At 36.7% G+C, this 27,802-nt stretch overlaps 1 protein-coding gene across 1 annotated transcript in view; it reads left to right on the top strand.

Annotated features, from left to right (window-relative positions):
• crim1 (cysteine rich transmembrane BMP regulator 1 (chordin-like)) overlaps nucleotides 1–27,802 on the top strand; it is a 610,482-nt gene that overhangs the window by 491,474 nt on the left and 91,206 nt on the right. The window contains exons 10-12 of the mRNA XM_088928119.1: nucleotides 1,191–1,312; nucleotides 23,884–24,093; nucleotides 26,944–27,159. Of these exons, the coding sequence (XP_088784245.1) occupies nucleotides 1,191–1,312; nucleotides 23,884–24,093; nucleotides 26,944–27,159 (548 nt within the window). The remainder of the gene's footprint in view (nucleotides 1–1,190; nucleotides 1,313–23,883; nucleotides 24,094–26,943; nucleotides 27,160–27,802) is intronic.

Here is a 27,802-nt window from a genome sequence, read left to right as displayed (position 1 = left end):
TGAGTGTAGGTCTCAAATAATAAGCTCAGGGTGAGCAAGGTAATAGGCTCTCAGATATAGAGGCTGACCAACTGTATTAGAGGATATCCAGGAAGGTGGGCTGAGTAGCTGGATGAAAGGAAGGTAGAACCAATAGGGGGAAGAACAAAGGTTAGCTCTCTCCAAGGGTTGGCTTCAAAGGTTAGGAGCCCTGGAGCAACAGTTCTCTGAAGGTGCTGCTAGTTAGTGCTAGGATCACCACATAAGACCGAGACATGTCTGGAAGGACAAAGTATTTTTTCATATAGGTTATAACATGAGACCAGTACTACCGCACAGGGGGAGGTTAAGGTCAGTATGGTTACAAATGACATAAAACATACCATAGAAATGTGTGTTTTCACATTGTGAATGTTTTAATTTCATGTTTGGTTTAAGGTTTGTTTTCTGCTGTTGTTTTTACCTTTTCATTGGTTGTACCCTTTTGATATGTGACTAGAAGAGCTGTGTTGATTGTTGATGGTTAAGATATTGATTATTGATAGTCATATTGATCTTGATTGTATGTGAGACACTTCTGAAAAAAATAAATAACCTTTTAATACATATATGCTGGTTGTGTATTCCACACTTCTCACTTCTGCTATGTAGTGGCCTTTGTTTCATCCTTATGTGAATGTCTTGAGATATGCCCTGCATACTAGGAAGATGTTTCAAAGTGCTGCCTTACTTTCACCCTGAAGGTGCCTACCTGAATTATTCATTTACCAAAACCCTCTCTCTCTGTATTTATCTTAGTTAATGCCTTTTGGCTTTGCCTTTGGCTTTTTTTCTTGTTCTTTCTGTTCTTTCAAGTCTCCTTTGTTATGAATAGCCATAATAAAGACACACATTCCACTTGAAAAATTACTTTTCTTTGGATAGGATGGTTAGAAGGATTGACACGTAATTATTTTATTTTGGAATAATACAGAATGCTGCTCTTAGATATAACCTCTAATAAATTTTTTAAGTGGAAGTGTTTTGTTCATAATTAGGACAAAGCGTCAAAAACAATACTTGGGTTAACCTCATCTGAAATGTTTTAGACCTGTATGATTTTTCATGCTCTGTTGTGCTTGAAGAGACACCTTTAGCAAATATGGGATTTAGTTCAAGTGAGACTGTAATGCTACATCATTGTTAATGTTTATTGTTTTTCTTTTGCACAGGAAGAACAAGCATGGATGTGAAATCTGTCGTTGCAAGAAGTGTCCTGAACTGCCATGTGACAAAGACTGTCCAGTGGGCTTTGAGCAAGACAACCATGCTTGCATTATTTGCAAGTGTAAAGGTACGTGCTGAATGGGGTATCCATTTCCACTTTTGTTCTTTCCCTTAATCAGGGATTAATCATGCATTTGAATGTGAAGCAAATAATTGGGATTTAAATCAGGGAATTTGAAAATGATAAATTAGATTTATTCCACCACAAAGGTAAGATATGGGTACATAGACGTACATATGATTTTTATTTGTCAGTAGTGATGTCATTTCTTAATAGATTACAGTTTTTTTCTTAATCAAGACTAAAACTTAGTACAGATGCAGCCATTCAAAATGCACGTCAATAGTATTGTGGCAAACTCGCTGTTACACACTGTGCTATGAGTTCGCTTGCCAAACTTAACTTTTTCACTGGCCAAAGATGATCGATAAGTGGTTAAGATCAGTTAAAATAATTAAAGCATAATAATATTTCTGAACATCATTAATGATTAGTAAATATAAATATAATATATTTACATGGGAGTGGTAGCTATAAATAAAAAATAAGTAGCACAACAGAATTCCACCTTCTTCATAAACATTTTCATAACCAAATTCATTAACTCAGTCACTTGGATTTTGGAATGTTAGACGTGCTTAACTACATCTTTCTGTCATTATTGTTGTAATGGAAAATGAAACGTTTGTAGCTTTATTGAAACTCTTGTAGAAAATGGAAAAGGCTACAGGATTAATTTAGCTCATCAAAACAGAGTGATGCAGAATGGTAGAATTCTTACCTGCCACATGGAAGGTCTGGGTTTGATTCCCAGCCAATGCACAAGTTGTACTATCAACAAATAAAGACTCTTTCTCTAATAATAAAATATAATAGATAATATTAATTAAAGCAACATGTAATATGTTTATTCCATGCTGAAAACAGAAGAAAGAAAACACAATGTTTCGGGCGTAGAGCCTTCTTCAGGTGTGAGAAAGACAGGGCAGTAAGCAAAGGTAATGTAGCGGGAGAACAAAAGCTGGGAGAGAAGTGGGGCAGGAGGTGGGAGCAGGAGACAGACAGAGTGGCCAATCAGGTAGTGTGAAGTCAGGATAGGTGAAGAGAGGTGTGAAATGAAACCTACAATGAATAAAGAGAATTTTGAAGAAAATGAGTCTGTCGTTGAGAGAAGGGGAAAGGTGTGATCATAGCTGCAGGATAGTTTTAGTTTCTGTAGTCTTTTTGAAGTGGGAGTTAGGAAAACCATCTTTGAGAACACAGAGGGAGAGATTAGTGTGATCATGGCCGTCAGAGGTGAAATGAGAAACAACAGACTTGGAGAAATCTTTAATCTTCACAGCCCTAATATGTTCTCTGAAATGGTCTCCAAGTCTCCTTCCTGTTTCCCCAATGTAGGTGGCTGGGCATTTACTGCAAGAGATACAGTAAAGGGTGCTGGAGGTACAAGATGTCATCTGAGTGATTCAGAATTGTCCTGAGGGGCCTTGAATGAGTGTGGTGTTAGACATGTACATGCGGGTGATACAGCGAGCTCTGTTGCAAGGGAAAGTGCCTGGTGTGGATGTTTGCTGAGGGCGGTCAAGGGAGCTGTGATCAAGAAGGTTACGCAGATTAGGTGATGTGGTGGTCAGAAAAGAGGGCCACCCAGTGGAGGGATCATCCTGTAGGATGGAGAAGTTGTCGTTAATAGTCCTGGGGAGCAATATGAGCAGTATTTGTTATATACTATATTGACATTTTTATTATTTTATATATCACAGTATGTTAAAACAATATTAAAAATAATTAAATGAAGGAACCACTGAAGGGTAGAGTTAGAAAACTTGTGAATTCTATCAAAGTCCAAGCTGGTCAGACCAACAATCTCCAGGATGCTTTGAAAGACTAAGGGAACTTAAAGATGCTCTTAAACAGAAATTGCAATTGAAGTCTTTAAATGTATATTTACTTTAAAATACCAATCATTAAAGCCACTATGTACAGTATGTTACATAATTATGATCTAAAAGAATAAAGTGACATTAAAAAGGCCATGAACTACAAACATTTAAGATGAGCAATGTTATGAAATAATGTCAAAATCTCCCCTGAATTCCCCCTCTTCCCCCTTCCCTCCTTTGAAGACATGGAAGCTGAGACACCTGCAGAGTGAGATGTGGACAAAGGTGGAGGAGGGATGCGAGAGATGAAATGTGAAAAAAGAGGGATTTGAAATTTAGTTAGACAGGTCACGCTGTAGTATGTGTTAAACTTTACACCACCATCATGTTCTTAAGCATGAAGAAACATTTGCAGATTTAATGCATAGTTAAACTTGAAGATCAGAATGAGCTTAAAATGTTTCAGCAAAACAGTGGGGTCTGGCAGTTTGTTTTGTCAAACATCAAGGACAGTAAATGAGGTGTGGGGAGAGATTTTTTGGACTGTGAGCTTGCATGTTAATGTAAACTAAGAAGGTTGTCCTAGGACAAAAGTTTGTGAACTCTTCTTTTCACTGTAACAACTTAAACATGCTTTAATTTAAACAATCTTTAACCAATATTGTTAGCTTTGTATGGCAGCATCCTGGTGCTACCGGGAAAAAATAAAACTCCTACTTAGATCTTCTGTCAACTAGAGCTTTTAGTATTTGACGTACTAAATATTTAATATTTAACATAATAAATTTGGCATCACCTTGTATACAGCAGGCTTCATCAATGACATATTTGCCTAGCCTAGTAAATAGCAAAAGCCTTAACAAAAACATGCTGACTTGTTTAACCCAGTTTATCCCATGCAATGTACTGTAGATATGTGATGAATTACAATTAAAAAGTATATTCTTCTCAGTGTAATATGTAAAATAGTATGTTCCAAATACAAATGGTGATGCACAATAGTTCAATGGTGTGAAATGCTTCCATGAGCTGGGCACCCATTAGTTGACAGCAGTAAACCTAATTTGTTTTGTTTTGTTTTTGTAGCAGCTAGTGGCCGGGACATTTGTTTTCTAAATTTCAGCAATTATTATATAGTGTTTCCATTCAGTTTCCTTTCAATTATGCTGTCCTCCAGGTCCCACTAAGGTCTAATTATATATTCTGAATCCTAGCTTTGACATGAGGAGTCAAAGACAAAACACAAATATTTGCAATACTTTTGAATTTTGTGAGTGGCATTTAATAATTTTACATTTATAAAATAGTTTTATTTTTTTAAAGTACATGCCTCTCCAAACACAAAATGTAGTTTTTACTTAGGCATGTCAGCCAAATACATTGACACATTAACTATATTTTGCACATGTAACGTTATTAGACCGAGCAGAGTAATGCCAAAATGAGTAAGGAAAGTTACTGAGTTTAAGAATTCTGTGAAGTAATATCTACAACTATCGATATATATTATGCAATTCTTGCAGACTGCCTTCATCTAGATGCAATTATCTACACCACTGTTTTGAAAGCGATCATTAAATTTAAATTAAATGTTTCTAGCAGCACATCTCTCAACAATTTAATGACAACTTACAATATTAAGAACTTAAATATATTAATATAAATATAGTGCAGACTTCAACAAAGTGAGCACTTGTATCAGCTACAATGTGTAAGCCTGTGTTAATATTTCTCCATAGATCATTTTGTGAACTACTAGCTCACTTTGCTTGCTAGCGTGTAAGGGTTAATGTTAACTGGAGGGTAGACAGCTATAGAAGCAGATTATAGTCACTCAAAGACATTGCATTGTATTAGAATCTCCAATTCCCATAGATCACACTGGGCAACATTTTGGGAGTGCCTACCACCAGGGTCATGAGTCCCTCTGCTGGCTGGCTGTGGTGACATCCTGCAGGTCCCTCTCAATGCTGGTAGCTTCGCTGTTGGTTGTCTGTTGTCACCACCACGAGATAAAGCAATTGACTTGGGATAACTTCAAAAAATCTGTTCTAAATTAAAAAAAAAAAACATCTGGGGTATTCATAGGTCAGGAGTACTGCAAGCTGAGTGAGGATTAGCTCATTACCTGTTTACATATTACACATTACAGTTTACACAGTACAGTAGGCTACAATTTCTTGACCAAGAAAGATTTCCCACGCTCTGTTTTGAGTGCAATAAAACCACAAAAGTGAATAAAATTGCTATTGACCTACCCATGGCCTTGTCCATGTCTTATATATTTTTGTTAATTTAGTCAAGCTTTGACCAAACCACTATAGAAACCAATGGGTAACGCAATAATCTCGACCTTTTTTAAACTTTTTAGTAACCTGTCATAAATTCACATGTGAATTAGGTTAGTCATTGTTACAGTACTAATAGTTAATTGCCTGAATTTATCAATAGGTTTTTCATATTGTAGTACAGTGAGTAGACATCGCAAGACAACAGAATGAGAGAGTAGAAGGCAGGAATATATGGTGTAAGGATGTGATTTATGTAGTTAATAAAACAGTCAAAAGAATATAAGAATGGCTCTTTATTAAGATACACAACATTTATGGCGATGAGAGATGAGTGCTTGACTAACTCAAAGCGTGCAGAACACTGCAGATTTTACAGATGCAGCCATTCAAAACAAGCGGGTGATACCGTGTTAAAACGCAGTGCGCTTGTCGCAGTATAACATGGGTTACCGTATAATACCATATAATCCCTCATAATACAGCATAATACCGCAAGTAAGATAATTGTATCCTGAATTTCCGCCAGGTGAAGCTAATAAAGCTCAACCTCTCATGTACAGCGTTTGAGCTGTCGCCATCAGTCTTTACCGAAGATATTACTAATAGTATTAATAATGAATGACCTTGGACAAGTTGTAAACTCAAAGTATTACCCTGGTCCACATTCTTTGTAACCATCTTTGTAAACGAAAATACTTTATTTTTTCATTAACAAAAAGTAACACCACAGCATTTCGTTGATCCAATCACACATTTGTTTCCAATCATGCAAAGTAATTCTTGAGAATCTCCGATTCACCATGCCTTTCACATGCTCATGAAAGATATTGATTTAGTAACATAAATATATTACTGTATGCAAACTGTACTGTATATGTCTGGTCTTGGTATTTTAAAGAAAAAATACACACCAGTATTCCATTTCTCCCTAAACATCTTAAGCATCAAAGTCTTACATGCGGTTATTTCGGAAACGTTTTTACGTGCTCTTTGCTCCCTCTGACCATGTTACTGTTCTGGACGTTTATACAGTATACAGTATAAGTGGTAGTTTTAAGGTTTTCTGTGAATTCGCTCGATACCGGAGTAAACAAGCATACTTTTAGAATTTGATTAATAGGGAATATAATATGGAAGAATTTAATAATGGTATAACTATATTCATGTACTGTTGCACAAACAGTAGTAAAAGACATTCCATTGAGATGTGCTTGTCACACGACTACCTCAGTGGTGTGATCGCTTAAGTGACTGACTTGTAATCTTGAGGTTGAGTGTTCAAACCCAGCTGTCGACATCAGTTTTCCTTTAACAAATAAAAATGTCTTTGAAAAACTAAAATAGCTAATATTATTGGCATTATATTGACATTTTTTATATTTCTAAATATCACAACAAAGCAACTGGACCATCAGAAATAGCAGCAGAACACTTTAAGAACCTCAATGAAGAGGGGATTCAGTGGCTGACGAGATTGCTAAACAATTTTGCAAAGGAAGAGAGAATTCCAGAAGAATGGACAAAAAGCAGTATGGTTACCATCTACAAGGAGAAAGGAGACCCAATGGAGTGTAAAAACTAGAGGAATAAAACTTCTGGAACATGGATTGAAAATCCTGGAAATAATTCTGGACAAGAGACTCAGGAAGATAGTCAGGATCCACAACTCACAATTTGGATTCTCAGCGGGGAAAAGCACAACAGATGCCATTTTTGTGATGAGACAGTTACAGGAGAAGACACTAGAGAAAGGGAAAAAGCTGTATGTGGCCTTTCTGGACTTGGAGAAGGCATATGACCGTGTGACCAAAGAGGTGGTGTATTGGTAGCATGGTGAAGTTAGTTCAAGCAACCTATAGAGATGCAACTATGAAGGTGGTCACACAACGTGGAGAGACAAAAGAGTTTGAAATCACAGTTGGAGTACACCAAAGATCAGCACTAAGTCCTTTCCTTTTTATAAACATTATTGACACACTGACAGAGGAGGTAAGAACAGAAGTGCCTTGGGACCTCATCTTTGCTGATGATGTGGCACTGATGGCAGATTCAGAAGTAGAACTACAGGAGAAAGTGTTCAAATGGCAGAGAAGTCTGGAAAAGGGTGGACTGAAAATGAATGCAGAAAAATCTGAAATAATGGTAATGGAGAGAAGAGGAGACTATGACCAATGTTGAGGAGACAAATGGAGGAAAACTGAAACAGGTTGATGGCTTTAAATACCTTGGATCAAAACTGGTAAAGGGAGGAGAAACATTGGAGGCAGTAAAACAAAGAGTGAAAGCTGGATGGAACAAGTGGAGAGAAATAACTGGAATAATCTGTGACAGGAAAATTCCTAGAAAGTTAAAGTGCAAAATGTACAACACTGTGATTAGACCTGTACTACTATATGGAGCTGAATGCTTGGCAGTTGGAAAGAGGGAAGAGAACTTGATGAGAAGAACTGAAATGAGGATGTTGAGATGGATTCTGCAGATTTCAATGAAGGATAAGATCAGAAATGAAGAAATCTGTAGACGTCGTAGGATGGTGGATGTGGTTGAGAAGATGCGAGAGGCGAGGTTACGGTGGTATGGACATATCATGAGGAGGGATGTTGAGGAAGTAACAAAGAGGGTAATGGAATTTGAGGTGGAAGGTAACAGGGGAAGAGGCAGGCCTAGAAAGAGATGGATAGATTGTGTGAGAAAAGATATGGAGGTATGTGAAGTGAGTGAGGAAGATGTGCTCGACAGAGACAAGTGGAGAAGAGCAACCAAAGCAGCTGACCCCAGGACAGTCTGGGACTAAAAAGTGAAAAAGAAGAAGAAGAAAACAACATCTTCGTACTGTATGTACACAGCAGAAGGGCCAAATTCACGAGATCCCTATTAATAAAGGGTATTAAGGGTATTAAGATCCCTTTAGATCTCCCTTCAGATTTAAAAGGTTATTAATAATATCTTCGGTGTCGCATCTTCCCAGTTTAGCTGATCTTTTGCTGCCTATGCATGCTTACACAGCTCCCTGGGTAAACTATCATACTTGACTGAGAAAGCTTTAGAGAACTTACATTTTTATTATCAACAAATTGTAAATACGACGTTTACATTGGCGTTATTAATTATTGACTTGAGTGTATGGAGAAGTGTCAGCTGTCAATGAGAGCAGACCACCCCTCTTAGGCTGGACAAACTATTTTTTTTAGATTTTTACAAAAGAAATAAAAAAAAATAGATATAATGATATAAACATTTACTGCAATACAATACTGCTACGTTTCGGCTGTGAATCCTTCTTCATGTGTGAGGGTGAAACACTTGGAGTTTGTAATGTAGGGCGCTCTGGACGGGTTAAACTTTAATGCAGGAAAAATGTATTTCCCAGAAGCTACAGTATACTGATTCTTATGGAATGTGTTTTCTTTCTTCTTTTCTTCAGCATGGAATAAACCTATTACTTGATTCTTATTGAAGCCCGTTTCCACCAGGGAGTAAAAAAAAACACACACACTTTTTCATTGACAAAAAGTAACGCCACACTCTCTTGTTTAAAGCACCATGTCTCTTCTCATTAAAAGGAGGAGACACTTTACACTTTAACTCTTCAGTTCACAGAGAAATTTCACCAGAGCCTCTTCTCTGATTTCTCTGAAACTATTGATTACTAATAGTTTATGCTAACACCTAACTTTCTTAACGCGAGAAGTACCAATGTAAGCAAAAAAAAAGGGTTTTTTTGGGTGGGGCAGTATTTCTTGCGTTGTAAACGTGTGTACACAGCGGCCCCCCCGGGTTCCAGTTAGTGCGTAATTACACATCAATGAAAAATCGGAGGTTTAAAAAAAGAGAATTAGCTCACTGATAGTTTTATGTGGAGGCTGTGAATATTTTCACAAGTTGTGGTCTTTAAAATGCATCTGGTTTGAAGGCTCTCTGTGTTTCCCTTCCAAAGATATGGACAGAAGAATATTCGAGCGTGGTCAAAAAAATGGCTTAAAAACGACATAGTGAAGGCTGTGAAAACAGTCACAATGTACTCTGTACACAAAGCAAGTGTTTTCATAACTCTAAGAGGTTTCGTGAAAAAGCTACAGGCATGTCAATTGTAATCGTTTTTATTTTTAAATACATTTTAGAAAAGTCATCTATACAAAAAAGTTGCATTTAATACCACTGGACTTGTCTGGCTGTGCCGAAAAATAAATAAAAATCGGTTTAACAACTCTTAAGCAAACGTGTGTTTTTGTTAACACAAGTTTATCAGTGAAAAGACCACGGGCATTCTTAGAGCCCGTTAATAAAATTGTTGCAATTTTGTTCTTGTTTTGAGGTGGGGAAATTCTGACAACAGTTGATTTAAAGACAATCTGTCAAAGTGCAGTGAAATACAATATTGTTGTTGTTATTGTTGTTTTTATCCTGTAAAGCGCTTTGAGAAGCCACCTTTAAAGGTGCTATATAAAATAAAGTTTATTATTATTACTGTTATTAATTTGCTGGACAGAGAGGTTAACATTATTATGCTGAAGACAAAGGTAATGATTTACATTGCATTGTCAGATTGTGAATCTATAAAGACATTTAATTAAACACGCGTTGCGATTAAAATGGAAATCTCTCTCTCGATGCTGTAATACAGTTTAAAATAATTAAAAGTCTAAACAGTAGTTAAAGTTAAAGCAATTCCGTTGAAAACCCGGGCGCGATAATTGTTTCGTTCCTTGATTTTCTGATCTGCAAGGCCATTTGGCTGCAGTGAATGTGAATTCTGTCTGGCATTGCCAGATTGTGAAAAAATAAAAGTATTTTAATCAAGATGGGGGCAAGGGAGTCTTCTTTATAACACTCTCCCTTATCTACAAACATTCGCAACATAGACATATCATAAAACATTTACATATATTGTTAAATTATTACTTTAAATATATACTTTAAGTTACTGAAACAGCCCGTTAATTTTCTGGTTGAAAATGAAGACATGCTTGTGGCCTTTCAGACAAACATCCAGAACGTGGTGCAAGGGTTCTGTTTCTTTTTCTGCTTTCCTCTTTGTTTTCAAGCTGTTTCTGTGACAAGGTGAAGAAGAGAATTTCAGATTTTTGGCATCTGCATCTAAATTACCCATTCTGTGCCTTGCATTGCCTTTCCCCAATTCTTCCTTTAAGCTTTTCAGCCTGTTACTCCATTGTCATCTGTTGTTGAAGCTCTGTGAGCTCGGTGACTTTGAGACCACTTGTTATCCTAAGTTATTTGAATCACCACAATTCAAATAGAGAAAAAAAGAGCTGACAAGATTTAAGATGTGGCTCCATAAAAAAATTAATTAAAGAATGTGCAATTAAGTTTTTTTGTGCCTGAAAGATTTTCATCATCACCATTTCACTGATTCCCAGTTTTAGGTGCTCTGGGATGTGTTCACACACAATCAAGACATGTTGGCAGCGCACAAAATGTTGTAGCTAAAAATAATTTTTAGCACTCACGAGCCGAGAAGTATAAGTTAGTATTTAGATCAGCATTTGTTCTGAAAGTTAATGCTAATTGGCATTAAATAAAATGTATTCCTTTGCGTTTTTAGAAGCATTTTCAGAAACATTTAGTATGGCCTAAAACTACTTTTAGCTGTACTTAAAATCAGCACTATTCAGATTTTGTTCACACAGGGAATCTTCACAAGAGGAAATGGCTCTGTCGCATGAATGTGAGTGTTTTGCATCAGGGAAGACAAATACGAACCTATTTCCCTTTGAAACTCATCAAAAAAGACACCAGAGTTTGCACAACTAAAACCACTTTTGTGGGCATTTACAGATGCAGCCATTCAAAATGCACGGTACAAACCCGCGGTACGGTAAACTACCCACAAGCCACCGCAGGGCACCGCGGTAAGTGATTGGCTGGCCAAAATGACCGACAGGGGCACTCGTGGTGCATTGGTTGGTAGTGAAAAGATTTAATCATTTAATCTCTTTACTGTGCACATTTTAATCCGCTTAGTATTGAATATTTATATGGAATTTTACCACTAAAGGGAAATTTTAGTAGCCGAGCATAAAAAGAAGAGGAGCATAACTATCAAGCAAAGAGAGGACATTAGCTAGCCAATATGATAAAGAAATAAATGATTATTTTGTTTATTTCTTTTGCACATTTATTTGAACATTTCCATCGATTGTACAAGCACTTGAAAACTGTCCAATCCCTAGTTCATCAGGCATTTTCTTTTACGCTGCGGGCATTCTCCTGGTCTGGCCGGTCTGTGTCTTCTAGGATATAATGCCAGCGATTTTTTGTTAAATTTGGGTTTCCAATAACGCCGCAGCAAACTCTTGTTTTTATGTCCACTATAACAGACAATCTCCTTTGCTTTTAACCGAGCGTTTAATAATTTCCTAAAATGAAAATGATTTACTTTATTTCCCTCACGGGATCAATAAAAGTATCTATCATCTATCTACATAAACTATGGGACAAAATTCTGGGTTCTCCCTATACCAGAGATTATGGTAGGGCTTCAGAATGGTGATTGGCTGACACCATCTGACACCCCTCTGATTGGATAAAAAAGACGTGCTGGTTTGCTATACATACTGTACCAGGAAGAGGATTTCTTTCTATTCAAATAGTGTATTTTAAAAGTTTAATTAAGAAGTAAAAACCTTACAGCATACACAGATTTCTAAACTGATCAGGAGGAAGAAAAATCACCTGTGTTTCGTGCATAAAAAGTGGTTATTAACTATCGAAACCTGTTTTATTTATTTTATTTTTATTTAGATTAAGAGTTCCCGTCACCCCCATTCCCATTTAAATCACAAACCCGTGTTTAATTAAATGTCTTTTAACGTAAATCGTTATCTTTGTCTTATGCATAATAATGTTCACCACTCTGTCCAGCAAATTAATAATTAACTTTATTTTATATAGCGTTTTAAACGAATAAGTAATTAGATTGCTTATAAACCTAATCACTTATTCTACATAAACACAGCGTAATTGCGCTCTGAAAATGCTTTTTCTTTTTATTTAGGCTCAGATTTCAACTATAGATCATATTATTAATAACCATAATAACGACCAACCAACAAAAACAACCATATAAACATAATACCAAACAAAAACATAGATAACAACCACAATACAAAATCAAATATATCAAACCATTAAACTCTCTCAAATTCCTCCAATTATCATAATCCAGCCCCTTATGCAAAACCAAACCCTCCTCCCATCCCAGTTTATCCTCTTTATCATAAACAAAATCCACCTCAATTTTCAACATAAAGCATTACACAAAATCAATACCTCAACACTCCATACTCAACAACGATAATTCACAAACAGCCAGAACATGTAACTCCACATTCCCAAATAGACCTCATTTCCATAGCCCCGCCCCTTATGTAAAACCAACATCCCTCCCCTGTTCTCTCTCTCTGCTGGCGTTTGTAATCGTTTTTATTTTTAAATAAATTTTAGCAAAGTCATGTATTTTAAAAATCTTAAGATTTCTATATTTATGTCTTTATTTAGTAGTTTCATTAGTGACAAAGGCTAAACTTTCTTGGAAAAATGTCTTTTATGTAAACCATGTTTGCTATTAATTCATTTAGGGCTAGAATATGTTCATTGTCTTCCAATGAAAGAAGAGTTCCTTTCGCCGTAGTCAGGTTGACATTAGAAGCTTGCCACGCCCGGACTGTTACACCAACGTATTAGGATGTTAAAGCGATTTCATTGAGGAGCCTAGCTTTCTTAACTAGTAAGTACTGTACTTACTGGGTTTTTGAGGGGGGGAGGTGTCTTTCGCTGGAAATCTCGCCCCCTTCTACTTTGAAAATACCTGTGAAACCGGTTTAATTCGTCACAGCCAGCACTCCCGCAGAGAGGGGGGTTGTACTTGCAGTGTATCGGTATACGGTAGATGGGAAAGCCAGAGCCGACCACTACGCCGCCCACGTCTTATGCTCTTCGTTAATGTCTAAACACATCATTATATCTCATTCTGTATTTCTTTAAAAAAAATCGTTTGCCCAGCCTAACAGTATTGTTGTTATTGTTTTTAACCTGTAAAGCGCTTTGAGGAGCCACCTTTAAAGGCGCTATATACAATAAAGTTCATTATTATTACTATTGTTAATTTGCTGGACAGAGAGGTGAACATTATTACACAGAAGACAAAGATAGCGATTTACGTTGCATTGTGCATTGTGCTGCTGTAATACAGTTTTAAATAATTAAAAGTCTAAACAGTATCAGCTTTATTTATGGGTTTTAAATAAAGGCGATTTAAACGCGATTTAAATCAATATAAATGTTTATATTGTAAAGCATAGGTGACTATTCATTGTTATTAAAATGACTTAAATTCGATCATGTTGTGATATTTAGAAATATACATTTGTTTGGTGCGAGTGAAGTTTTATTTAATCTCTGAGCCATACTGATTCTTATGGAAGCCAGTTTCAGCCAGGGAGTAAAAAAAAAACACACTACGGTATTCTATCCGATGCAGTGCAGTTAAAAACATATCTCTGATGCTGTTCCTAAATGAATATCGTTTATGACCATCAGACGCTTTATGCTCCTTTTCTTTTTTCCAGTGGATTGAACAGGGAGAGGCATTTCATGATGTACTTTTCACTGATGAAACAACAGTGGCTCTGGAACAGTTTTCAACCATGTCGTTTTATAAAAAGGGGAGATATGTGAACAAGCAAAACCCAAAATAAACATGTATGCCATACGGCGTACGCGTTACTGAAGCTAAAAGTTTAGCCTTTGTCACTAATGTAACCACTAAATAAAGACATATAGAAATCCCTACGTTACAGACTGTATATGGCTGGTATTGGTAGTTTAAAGAAAAAATACACACCAGTATTCCACTTTCTCCCTAAACATTTTAAGCATCAGAGTCTTACATGTGGTTATTTGGAAACGTTTGTACGTGCTCCTTCTGACCATGTTACTGTTTACTGTTACTGACCATATTAAGTTTAAGTGCCTGTGGGCACTTTTCCTGTGGGGGGGGCGGGGGGTGGACCGTCTTTCATGAGAAGGTTAGTCTGTTCTACTCTGAGAATGTAGAGGGGGTGGAAAGTGCCCGCGGTCATTTAATTAGTATTAAAATTCGCACTGATTCCCTTGCGAAGATATGGACATAGGAATATTTGTGCGTGGTCCAAAAAATGGCATAAAAATGACAAAGTGAAGGCTGTGAAAACATTCACAATGTACTTTATACACAAAGCAAGTGTTCTCACAACTCTAGGAGGTTGCTACAGGCGTGCCAAAATCATTTTTTTAAATTCAAGGTGACATTACCGGGGTTTTCATTTTCAGATTGTGAATCAAAAAAGGCATTTAATTAATCATGCGATTGCAATTTTAATCAATTACTGTATTGATTGAAACACACATTCTGTACAGATACAGTACAGTCACATTCTCCTGTAGTACAGTGGTGTAAAACGAATTAGCAGGTGATTGAGATAACAATGCACCGCCCACAGAGTGGAATGTTCTCATTTGTTCTCAAGTGTAAAAAGAGGTGATAATTCTTAATAATTCCGTGTCGCATTAACTAACCTCTTCAGTTTATTCCGCCAGACAGTACATGAATATAATTATATCGTTATTAATTTGTTTAGATACGCAATTCCATATTATATTCCCTGTTAATCAAATTCTAAAAGTATGCATTTGTTAGATAACAAGCGAATTCACAGAAAAGGTTAAAAGACTATCACTTTTCACAAAGTATATAATCCTAATATGGTCAGAAGGAGCACGTAAAAACGTTTCCCAAATAACAACATGTAAGACTTTGATGCTTAAAATGTTTAGGGAGATGGAATACTGGTGTGTATTTTTTCTTTAAACTACCAAGACCAGCAATATACAGTACAGTTTACATACAGTAATATGTTTATGTTCCTAAATTAATATCGTTTATGAGCATGTGAAAGGCATGGTGAATCGGAGATTCTCAAGAATTACTTTGTATGATTGGAAATGAATGCATGATCAGATCAACTTAATGCTGTGGTGTTACTTTTTGTCAATGAAAAAATAAACTCTTTTCATTTACAAAGACGGTTACAAAGAATGTGGACCAGGGTAATACTTTAAGCTTACAGCTTGTACAAGGTCATTCATTATTAATACTATTAGTAATATCTTCGGTAAGGACTTTGATGCATAAAATATTCCTGCATAATTAAAATATTTTAATATTTTATAATATTTTAGCCTTCTTCAGGTGTGAGAGAGACAGGGCAAAAAATTGCCCTGTCTCTCTCACACCTGAAGAAGGCTCCACAGCCGAAACGTTGTGTTCTCTTTCTTCTTTTTTTCAGCATGGAATAAACCTATTACTTGTTCCTTTGCAGCCTACGCATGCTGACGCAGCTACCCACCTGAACTACTAATTAAAATATTTATGATAAAGGTGGTAGGTTGTGTACTTTTGTCCAACAGAACAATCTTGCTTTTATAAATATACCGCCTTTTTAATGTTTAATGATTAACATGCTGTAATACACTGTTTAAATTTAAAAGTCTAAAGAGTATACAACTTAAATTCTTAATTGAATAAAGATTGTCCCTCAGCAGTGATCGGAATTTGAAACCGACGTTTTCTGGTGACAGCTCAAATGCTGTACAGGAGAGGTTAACCTTTATTAGCTCTACCTGGCGGTTTTACAAGGTGATTCCGGATACTATTAACATAATCTAATTTGCATACGGTATGATGCGGTATACTGTGACACACCCACCGTGTTATACCGCAGCATACCCCGCTTGTTTTGAATGGCTGCATCTGTATGTACAAGTTTCCCATTCCGTGTCCTACTAACCCTGGTATCTGCGTAGTTTTCTTGCAGCAGAGCGCCTGATTATTTAATTTACCCTCAAATTGAACTAATGTAATGCTGACACAATTTAGACTGCATTGAGTTCTGGAACTGACAGAGATGATAGTTTATTAAGAAAGTAAAACTGTGACTTGTATCATAACAGAAAATAATTAAAAAGGTCTAATCAATCAAGGTACAGTATTAGAAAGGAAGAAAACCAGCAACACTCAAGCCCAGGTTTAGAAGCTCTGGTGCTGGCTGGCTGTTCATGTAGCTGAGTGTGTGCCTCCCTGCAGTATTTCATACAATCAGGACACACTGAGGACAGCAAGATGCCAGGGTAGTGTCTGCAGGGAAGGCCTCATACCCTGTTCTGTTGTTTTAAAAACCCCTGCTCCCATTTTCATCATGGGCACAGCCTCTTCACTGTGTGAAAATACAACCTTTATAAGTTTATGCAGGTAAATAATTGCTATTAGGAATGATTTTTTAATCTATCAATGTTAGATTAAAAAAAAACACACACGTTAGAAAGCATCTTGCATTATCTTGCTTGAAAAATAATTTTATTTCGAGAGACTGGATAAGTAATTCAAGTGTTTTTTAACTTCCTGATAAACAAGCTAAGCTATGAGTCATCTTTACAAGAGATGTTAAGAGAAGAAATCATGTTTTTGGATGTTGATGTAATGTGATTGGAAGACAGCAAGTGGAGTAAAAAATATGTCTTTTTCACATTCTCTGACGAGCCTTGTTTTGTCAAAGAAGCAGAGATCATCTCGCTTTCAAAAGACTGCAAAGATAGACTTTCAAAAGACTGCAAAGATACTAGCAAAGGTTAATTGCACTATGAACCTCATAAAGAAATGTAAAATAGTTTTCTTTAGGTGTGAGGGCAGGAGTGGATGGCAGCAGGAATAAACAGCAAATCACAGGAAAACAAAGAGCAGGACAGGTGAGAAGAGTATCCGAACAGTGAGTGATCAGAAAACCAAGGTGTCACGATTGTAGTCCCTCCTTATGAAGGGCGCTCTGGCTCTTTTCACTTTGGACTTAATTCTGTGCACCTACCCCTTGTTCCAGCCTCTTCCCCGTCCCCCTTAAAAGCTAGACACTCAGTCAGTTCTGGGCTCTGCATCTGATTTCCATATCGTGCGAGCCCGGGTCCTGATGAGTCTGGATCCATCATGTTTTTAAGTCTCTGTTCCTGTTCCTGTTCCTGTTCCCCCTGCCGGTTCCGACCCGGTTCCCGGTTTTAATCTCCTGGATGGATCGCCTGGCCATGGACTCATGCTTGTGTTTTTGGATTCCCCGTCTGGATTACCTTTGGATTGTTTGCCTCGGCCACACACCCCCCCTCCATCAGCGCACTTTGGACACGCCCCCCTGTTTTCATACCTGTATTCCTGCATTACTTTTCCCCAGTGTTTCCTCACTACTTCGGATTGTGTCGTCCGCATAGGGTCCGGAAAGAACTGTTCGTTACACAAGGAAGGAAACAATTGTTACGCCCGGCTTTTCAACGCAATTTTTTTAAACTTGCTAATGCGTCAAACACATTTCCTGGCGTACTGTGTTTTAAAGAAGATGGCAGTGTCTTTCCCAGGTATTAGCTCATCAGTATAATACACGTTTATCTGTACCATACTGTATATCGGTACAGACAACAAGCTGCACTACTTTATAGCTTTGGTAAGGAGACGGACTATGGTCAAAATCACGAAGACTCTCTCACACCAAATAATGAAGATGAAAAGAAACGGGAAGTCAACATGAGACATTGTACAGCATTTGGCTTCCATGGACATCTTTATTTGTGAAAACACATTGAGACGACATTATAAAGGGGAGAGGAGGCAAAGAGAATCTAAACCAAGGACGATTCAAAGGTAAATAACTTTCTAAAAACACTTTTATTACATGTAAATACAACTACACACATTATTTTTATAACTAACTAACTGTTGATCTCTTTTTTTTCAAGTCCTATTGTGCAAGCCATTGACAGACTCACGGATGAAAATGATGAGCTATCAGCGATGCAAGTTCAAAGACGGCTGTGGGCTGACCTCGGTGCGAGCGTGAATCCGACATCGATAAGAGTGTGCAGAAGGCTTGGATGGAGATATAAAAATACCAACACATGCTCCATGATAAGGGTAAAAAACAAGAGGAAAGGCTCAAACAAGTGCTTCAATAGATTGATTCATGATGTACTTTTCACTGATGAAACAACAGGGGCTCTGGAACAGTTTTTAACCATGTCATTTTGTAAAAAGGGGAGATATGTGGACAAGCCAAAGCCCAAACATCCACTGAAGGTTCAAGTCTGGGGATGTATATCTAAAAGAGGCCCGGGACCACTTCTTATTTTCGAAGGAATTATGAATCGTGAATTCTTCGAGGAAGTCGTGGTCAAACAGCATGCCGCCCCATATATCAGGGAGCACTTTGGATCAAGGCACCGTCTCTTCAAGACAACGATCCGAAACACACAGCAGCAAGGGCGAGGCTTATAGCAGAAGGAGTGAACTGGGTGAAAACTCCAGCTGAATCCCCAGATTTAAATCCAATAGAGATGGTATGGCATTCGCTAAAAGACTATGTTCGGAAAACTGCTAAACCCAGCGCAAAGCAAGGACTGATCAATGCGATCTACAAGTTCTAGGAGGAAGAACTGACAGAACAAAATTGCAACAATTTTATTAACAGGCTGTTTCGTGTTCTTCCTAGGATTGTTGAGCGGGGTGGGGGGCATTCGGGAATGTGAGTTATGTGAGTCAGATTATAAATGAATAAAAGCGTTTTAATAAAAACGTGTTTGCATTTGTCTGGGTGCTGTACCAGCTGTACAGAAAATTAAAGTGCTCTTTTCCATTCAACGGGTGTCTGAGTCGCTGTGTCCTCCCTACAGTATACTGTATATAATAATGCCACAATATGTCTTTTATGTGTCACAAAAAACTGACTTGCTTTAACAAAATGTGTCATAGAGAAGACTCCTTTGCCCCCATCTTGATTAAAATACTTTTATTTTTCCAAAATCTGGCAATGCCAGACAAAATTCACATTCGCTGTATCCAAAGGGCCTTGCAGATCAGAAAATCAAGGAACGAAAAAATTATTGCGCCCGGCTCCTCAATGGAACCTGCTAATGCGTCAAACACATTTTCTGGCGTATTCTGTTTTAAAGAAGATGGGAGGTTTTTTTAAATACATTTTAGAAAAGTGTAATCTATACTAAAAAACTGAATTTATTCAATACCACTTGATAGTTACATTAATAGAGATAAGAATTCAAGTTGATACTGTTTAGACTTTTAATTATTTTAAACTGTATTACAGCATCGAGAGAGAGAGATTTCCATTTAAATTGCAACACATGTTTAATTAAATGTCTTTATAGATTCACAATATGACAATACAACGTAAATCGCTACCTTTGTCTTCTGCATAATAATGTTCACCGCTCTGTCCAGCAAATTAACAGTAGTAATAATAATGAACTTTATTTTATATAGCGCCTTTAAAGGTGGCTTCTCAAAGCGCTTTACAGGATAAAAACAACAATATTGTATTTCACAGCACTTTGACAGATCATCTTTAAATCAATTGTCGGAATTTCCCCGCCTCCAAACAAGAACAAAATTGCAACAATTCTATTAACGGGTTCTGAGAATGCCCGTGGTCTTTTCACTGATAAACTTGTGTTAACAAAAACACAAGTTTGCTTAAGAGTTGTTAAACCGATTTTTATTTATTTTTAGGCACAGCCAGCCGGCTGTCGAGTGGTATTAAATGCAACTTTTTTGTATAGATGACTTTTCTAAAATGTATTTAAAAATAAAACGATTACAATTGACGCGCCTGTAGCTTTTTTACGAAACCTCCTAGAGTTACGAAAACACTTGCTTTGTGTACAAAGTACATTGTGACTGTTTTCACAGCCTTCACTATGTCGTTTTTAAGCCATTTTTTTGACCACGCTCGAATATTCTTCTGTCTATATCTTTGGAAGGGAAACACAGAAAGCCTTCAAACCAGATGCATTTTAAAGACCACGACAAAATGTTCACAGCCTCCACATAAAACTATCAGTGAGCTAATTCTCTTTTTTCATTGATGCGTAATTACGCACTAACTGGAACCCGGGGGAACCGCTGTGTACACACGTTCACAGCGCAAGAAATACTGCGCCCCCTCCAAAAACCCTTTTTTTTGCTTACAGTAGTACTTCTCGCGTTAAGAAAGTTAGGTGTTAGCATAAACTATTAGTAATCAACAGTTTCAGAGAAATCAGAGAAGAGGCTCTGGTGAAATTTCTCTGTGAACTGAAGAGTTGAAGTGTAAAGTGTCTCCTCCTTTTAACGGGAAGAGACATGGTGCTTTAAACAAGAGAGTGTGGCGTTACTTTTTGTCAATGAAAAAGTGTGTGTTTTTTTTTACTCCCTGGCGGAAACAGGCTTCCATAAGAATCAAATAATAGGTTTATTCCATGCTGAAAAAAAGAAGAAAAAAAACACATTCCATAAGAATCAGTATACTGTAGCTTCTGGGAAATACATTTTTCTTGCATTAAAGTTTAACCCGTCCAGAGCGCCCTACATTACAAACTCCAAGCGTTTCACACTTACACGTGAAGAAGGAAACATAGCAGTATTGTATTGCAGTAAATGTTTATATCATTATATTTATTTTTTTATTTCTTAAAAATTAAAAAAAATCGTTTGCCCAGCCTAAGAGGGGGGGTCTGCTCTCATTGACAGCTGACACTCCTCCATACACTCAAGTCAAAAATTAATAACGCCAATGTAAAAGTCATATTTACAATTTGTTGATAATAAAAATGTTAAGTTCTCTAAAGCTTTCTCAGTCAAGTATGATAGTTTACCCAGGGAGCTGTGTAAGCATGCGTAGGCAGCAAAAGATCAGCTAAACTGGGAAGATGCGACACCGAAGATTTTATTAATAACCTTTTAAATCTGAAGGGAGATCTAAAGGGATCTTAATACCCTTAATACCCTTTATTAATAGGGATCACGTGAATTTGCACCCTACCGGTGTGTACATACAGTACGAACATGTTGTGATATTTAGAAATATAAAAAATGTCAATATAAAGCCAATAATATTAGCTATTTTAGTTTTTTAAAGAAATTTTTATTTGTTAAAAGAAAACTGATGGCAACAGCTGGGTTTGAACACTCAACCTCAGGATTACAAGTCAGTCACTTAAGCGATCACACCACCGAGGCAGTCATGTGATAAACACATCTTGATGGAAAGTCTTATATTACTGTTTGTGCAACAGTACATGAATATAGTTATACTGTTATTAATTTCTTTAGATACGCGATTCCATATTATGTTCCCTATTAATCAAATTCTGAAAGTATGCTTTTAAATGTACAGTGACATGGTCAGAAGGAGCAAGGAGCACGTAAAAACGTTTCCGAAATAACCACATGTAAGACTTTGATGCTTAAAATGTTTAGGGAGAAATGGAATGCTGGTGTGTTTTTTTCTACAGTTTACATAATATGTTTATGTTCCTAAATTAATATCGTTTATGACCTTTAGATGCATTATGCTCCTATTCTTTTTATGCTCAGCTACTAAAATTTCCCTTTAGTGGTAAAATTCCATATAAATATTCAGTACTAAGCAGATTAAAACATGCACAGTAAAGAGACTAAATGATTAAATCTTTCCACGACCGACCAATGAGTGCCCCTGTCGGTCATTTTGGCCAGCCAATCACGTACCGCGGTAGGGCGCGATGGCGCATGCGTTATTGCCCGCGGTACGGGTTTGTACCGTGCATTTTGAATGGCTGCATCTGTAGTTCTCTTGCTGGTGGAACCGAACTTTTCAATTTTCAGACTGTTCGTTTACCTTGTGCCATGGAAGATATGGCAGCCACGCCGAGAAGCTTTGCTTATGCCCAGCTGTGTACGCAACACATATTTAATCTGTTATGCTGACCATTGCTTTTGGCAGTGTTTACAAGTTAATTTATCAGAAATGAGGCCACAGGCATTGTGGGAGTGGAAACAGACGAGTAGAGGACCCTAATTCACAGTCCTTAAATATCACCATATTAAAAAAGATATGTAAAGAAGTATGGTCTAAATTTATTCAAAACTGATGCAGCTTTGGGAAATAATTTAAGTAATTTCTGTTAAAGGACGTGCAATCAGTTACTGAATGTAACGAGTCACATACCTCACAGGTACCAGTTTCCTCATAAAAATGAAAAAATTCATTGAATTCACCGAAGCACTCTGAGTCCTGCAACAGTCACAAGAAATAACAACCTTACCTATAAACAGAGTTTGAGTTTCTTTTAAAAGTGAGTAACAGTATGACAATATGTATTAACAATGTGCACCATTTGTGCTTCTTTCGATCCTGAGATAAAATTACTTTTTTTGGGAGGGGAGCAAATGTGTTTATTTGCTTTTAAATACAGTATCATACAATATGATTCAAAGTCACTAGGTATTTCACCAGCATGCCCATTGTGCCAAGGATGAGGAACACTGGAGCACATCCTCAGCTGTTGCCCAAAAGCCCTTGGTGAAGGCCACTATTGATGGTGCCATGACCAGGTGCTTAAAGCCTTAGCAGGGACTATTAGAAGTTATATCAACTGCTGTAAACGTCAGCAAATTGGGCCATTGCATTATCAGCAGTCACAACCACAGCCCAAAATATCAGTGGGTCTCCTGGCAACAACAAGAAATTGGCAGCTGAAACTTGACCTAGAGAAGCAGCTTAAGTTCCCTGACACCATCGTAGCAACATTGTATTGCTGTACTACAGTCTTTTGGGTATAACAGATGTGAAGAAGAGGAAGGCTATCAAACAACAGAGGCTACAGAAAGAGCTTCAAGATGGCTATGGAAAAAAAGGAGTGATCTTTGGGTGACAATGCCTCCTGGCTTGATCAACCTTGGTTGGGTCATCTGGGCAAGGATATGTGATTTTGAAAGGCCAAAACACCCGATGACCCCAGCTAACATCACTGATGATGTGTACAGGTGCATCAGAGGATGTATTTTTCAAACTAGTATAGTAAGTATACAAGAAATAAAACTCATGCTGAGTCCCAAAAGCTTTTTTTTTATAAAGAAAATATAATTATATTATTCTTTGTTACTGAGTCCAGAGCTGTTAGTTTACATGCAAAATCAAGTTTAGAACTGCTAAAGCATTCATAATGTAAAACTAGTCCAGGATTTATGAAGATACATACAATTTCAAGAAACCTGTTCTTGTCACTTCCTGGAAAGTTTGTGATGTTGTTTTTGGTTCATTAACACTGGACATATGGAGCTTATCAACTCCTTCCTTAAATGGAATCGAGCCATTACAAGCAAGGGCAAAAAATTAAAAAAACATAGTGAACCATATATTAAAGGTTAAACTTTTACTCAATTACAGTATGTGACATATAAATGTGATATATTTCTTAAAATGTGTCATTAACCTTAAAAATGATGATTATTAGGGCCCCATATGCTTTCTTGATGATTAAAAATTGCATTTTTGGGGAAGAGTAGTGCCTTGAATCTTACTCAGACCTGTGTTTGCTTTCTTATGTCTCTTTGCAGAATTGCATCCATCAGTGTCTCCCCCGGTAAAAGCAGGCTCGTGTCTTTCAATGGATGGCAGGCGGCATGAGAATAGCGAAAGCTGGCATGATGGTTGCCGAGAATGTTACTGCCACAATAGCCGGGAGATGTGTGCCCTCATCACCTGCCCTGTGCCTGCCTGTAGCTATCCTATTATACGGCCTCGTCAGTGCTGTCCTTCCTGTCCAGGTAAGATGGATCAATACGAGGTAAAATTTATATTAATGACCACACCTTTTAAGAGCTTAAAAACAGATTATTGTTTAACAGATTAGTTTCTAAATTCATGTCTAATAAATATATGTTTTAAGAATAACATTTGTTTCCATATTAAACAAGGCCTTTCTTGTTTTGAGTGAAGTATTTAACCTGAATTATTTGTATTATACAGTTTTGTGTAATTTTAACACACCTTGATTACTCTTGTTTTAAGAAAAAAATATTTGATAAATTTCCTGTTTTCGATAACATAAAAATATGTATTTGATTTATAATAAAATCTTTCAGCTGCACTTATTTTTAATTTTCAAGACTGGACATGTGTAGCAGTATTGTTCACCCAAACACTTCACTAGTACAACACATGTGGATGATTTGCGATATTGGGTGATAAGCAGTGACTCTCAATTACATTAGCTAATAGCTATTGCACAAACAGTTACAAAAGTTAGAAATTCAATAACAAAATTTAAAACCTTTGTAAATAAAAATTATTATTAACTCTATTTCGCAATCACGTGTGAGTTCAGGCAGGATGTGTCATATTTAAATTACTGATGGTGTAAAGATTCATAAAGTTTTTACAGCAATATAAAAGTTAACATTTCAAGGTGTGTTTTAACATTCCATCATGTCAGTTAATTAACTCAGTGGTCTCAAATCTTTGGACAGTATACAAGAAGACAGTACACATTTTTATGCTGGACATAAAAATGTTTTTTCCAAACAGAGACTGATTGTGATGTTCTTCATATTAAAGCAGTGATACATGTCGTACCATGAGTTATATGCAATTACCTAGAGACTCTTGGCAGTGAAACAGACATAAGTCTAGCCACCTGGATGCCAAATCCTTTAATAAGTTATAAATAGATGTACAGAAAATAATTGAACAAGATAGGATATTTATATGAATGAGAAAGATATTAAATTTCAGATTAATTTTACTGTATTACATATATTGTAGATTTGTAATCCTGGTGAAGATCCATAAAAGTATGAGCTTCTGTTTTGGTTTGAAAACACATGTGCTTGCCAGTGTGAAATCTGTAGAAGCTGTATGGTAGGCAAATTAAAAAACAACAAATAAGAAAAGACATAATGCATGAAGCTGGACAGAACAGACACCCCCTCCCATTGCCTCCCACTCTCCCTCAAGTTGAAACCATAAGTATGTGTGCATCAGTTCATCACCTCTGTTACTGCTATGTGATTTTTGGAATGCCACTGAGTAAAATAACTAACATCTGATTCTCACTTACTGCTGTGATGTAAGGGAAAGCCAACAGTTCAAATTTGGTGTGCACCGAATACACAACGTTTGCTCCACACCCAAAGCATTGTGTTTCTTTTCTTCTCTTTTCACCATGGAATGAACCTTTACCTGTTCCTTTGCAGCCTACGTACTTACTTAGCCTATCTTATTTGTCATGCATATTAGAGATCAGTATTCATCTTGCAAAACAATTGTCAAACGTAATAATTTATGCATTAATTCCTCTCTCTTTTCAGGGAATATGTAAAGCTCTGGCCTATTTCAATGAATCCCATTGTAATGTAATACAGTCACCCTAAAATCTAATTTTAGAAGAATTAGTTACAGTGAAACCCACAAATGATTACACTATAATGTACTTCTAAGCATATTATTTCTGTTGCCTTTAGTTATCTATTTTACCACTCTCCCTGTGTTTACATATTGAAATGCTTTTCTAATCAGTACTGATTGTATTAGAGAGGTATGACACTATCATCATGGCAGCAAATCTGCAACATTTAAATAGCAAAAATACTGATAGTTGCAATGTAGACCCAAAAAGATGCATGGGATTTTACTATTTTATTTTTCCTCTTATTGCAAAGTGTTTCTGTTCCCCATTCTTTCAACAGATACATTTATAATGTAAAGTTTTTTGCAAGAACAATTTTGACACTAAAAACAGAAATGTACAGTACCTCTGTGTAGCACTTATCCTCTTCTTTGTGCTGAGAACACAATAAGTAACACAAAATAAGCAGCAGGCACAGGCAGTAGGTTAAATATAGCATTGATCCTGATTGCAAATGACACCACTAAGTCTATCAAGGGAGCTTTTGATTTCTACTTTTTTTTCAGTTGGTAGGTAGCTGCGTCAGCATGCGTAGACTGCAAAGGAACAGGTAACGGGTTTATTCAATGCTGAAAAAAAAAGGAAGGAAACACAACATTTCAGCTGTTGAACCTTCTTCAGGTGTGATCAAACATCTGAAGAAGGCTCCACAGATGAAACGTTGTGTTTTCTTTCTTTCCTTTTCACCATGGAATTAACCCATTACCTGTTCATTTGCATATAAATGTGTACATTGATCCCAGCCCTGCAGAGGAAAAAACAATGGTACAACAGCATGAACTCTTTGATACAACACTGCCTGTAGTTTTATAGTTAAAAAATATAAATGTGATATTAGTTACCAGTAATATTAAAAAACTATCTAGAAACGTATGTCAAAGATAAAAATAATATTATTTTTATTTTTGAACAAACTATATTTTAAAAAGTAGAACAGTAGAATTATAATGTTAAAACTAGAAAAGTCATATAGAGATCACAGATAAGAGTGTAACTCAGAAGAATTCTGTACTGTTTTAACAAAAGTCTTACAAAGGAAATGTAGTAAGAGATTTACATTGAAAAGCAGATACTGTTAATTGTTGAGCTCATTAAAAAGAAAGTTATATCCTGGCTTGTAGAAAATTGCTTAAATGCTGCTTTGTGTCTCATTCATATATATCATTCACGTTTCGGGCAATAATACAGAATTTTAATTGCTTTTCTGCAGATGACTTCAACTCACGGAAACCAGAGCTGAGTGACTCAACCATCTGTCATGCTCCAGGTGGAGAATACTTTGTGGAAGGGGAGACATGGAACATTGACTCCTGTACGCAGTGCACATGTCACAATGGGCAAGTACTCTGTGAGACAGAGGTGTGCCCTCCACTGCTATGCCAGAACCCTGTCAGAACACAGGACTCCTGCTGCCCGCATTGCCCAGGTAAGTCGTGTGACAATGCCATACTCCCCTGCTCCAAACACTCATTCTAGTGACCAGGATTTGCCATGTTGACACACCTATTTTTCTTTCTCAGTCTGTTATAAATTGCAGTAAGGTAATTGGCAATGGTAACTCTGACCTTTTTGTGTTTTAAAGAATCAACTGGACAGGGGAGAATAATACAATATAAACTCACCCTTCAAAACTCTTGCACTGTTTGACTATCTGCTCTTTTTCACATTGTAGTCCATTAACAGTTACAGTTCACACTGTTAGACCTTTATGACTAGTAATGAAAGATCCCATTTAAATCTAGAGCTGAGGAAGCAATTGTTGATGACCATTAATTTAGTGCTTGAGACTAACATTCCTTCATAGTCATTATTCTGAAAACATGGCTGAAACAGTTTTAGTTGACAACATGAATTCTGGCTTTTTGAACTGCAAAGTTTGCGATATGTGTGGTATTAGGCATTTTTATTTATTAGGTAAGGTTTTTACACACACAAGGTGTTACACAAACTTTTAATATAACTGAAATTGTGGAAGGTATAAATATATAGGAGAAACAAATTGTAACCATAATGAATTAAGAATTACTAATATGTGCCTGCATTAATTTTCAAATATAACTATTTCTATT

This window comes from Atractosteus spatula, chromosome 2 (genome assembly GCF_055471065.1).
Source record: "Atractosteus spatula isolate fAtrSpa1 chromosome 2, fAtrSpa1.hap1, whole genome shotgun sequence".
In the NCBI taxonomy this organism is placed as follows: Eukaryota; Metazoa; Chordata; class Actinopteri; order Semionotiformes; family Lepisosteidae; genus Atractosteus; species Atractosteus spatula.
The sequence above is the reverse complement of the archived record's forward strand: the minus strand, read 5'-3'. Positions and strand labels throughout refer to the sequence as shown.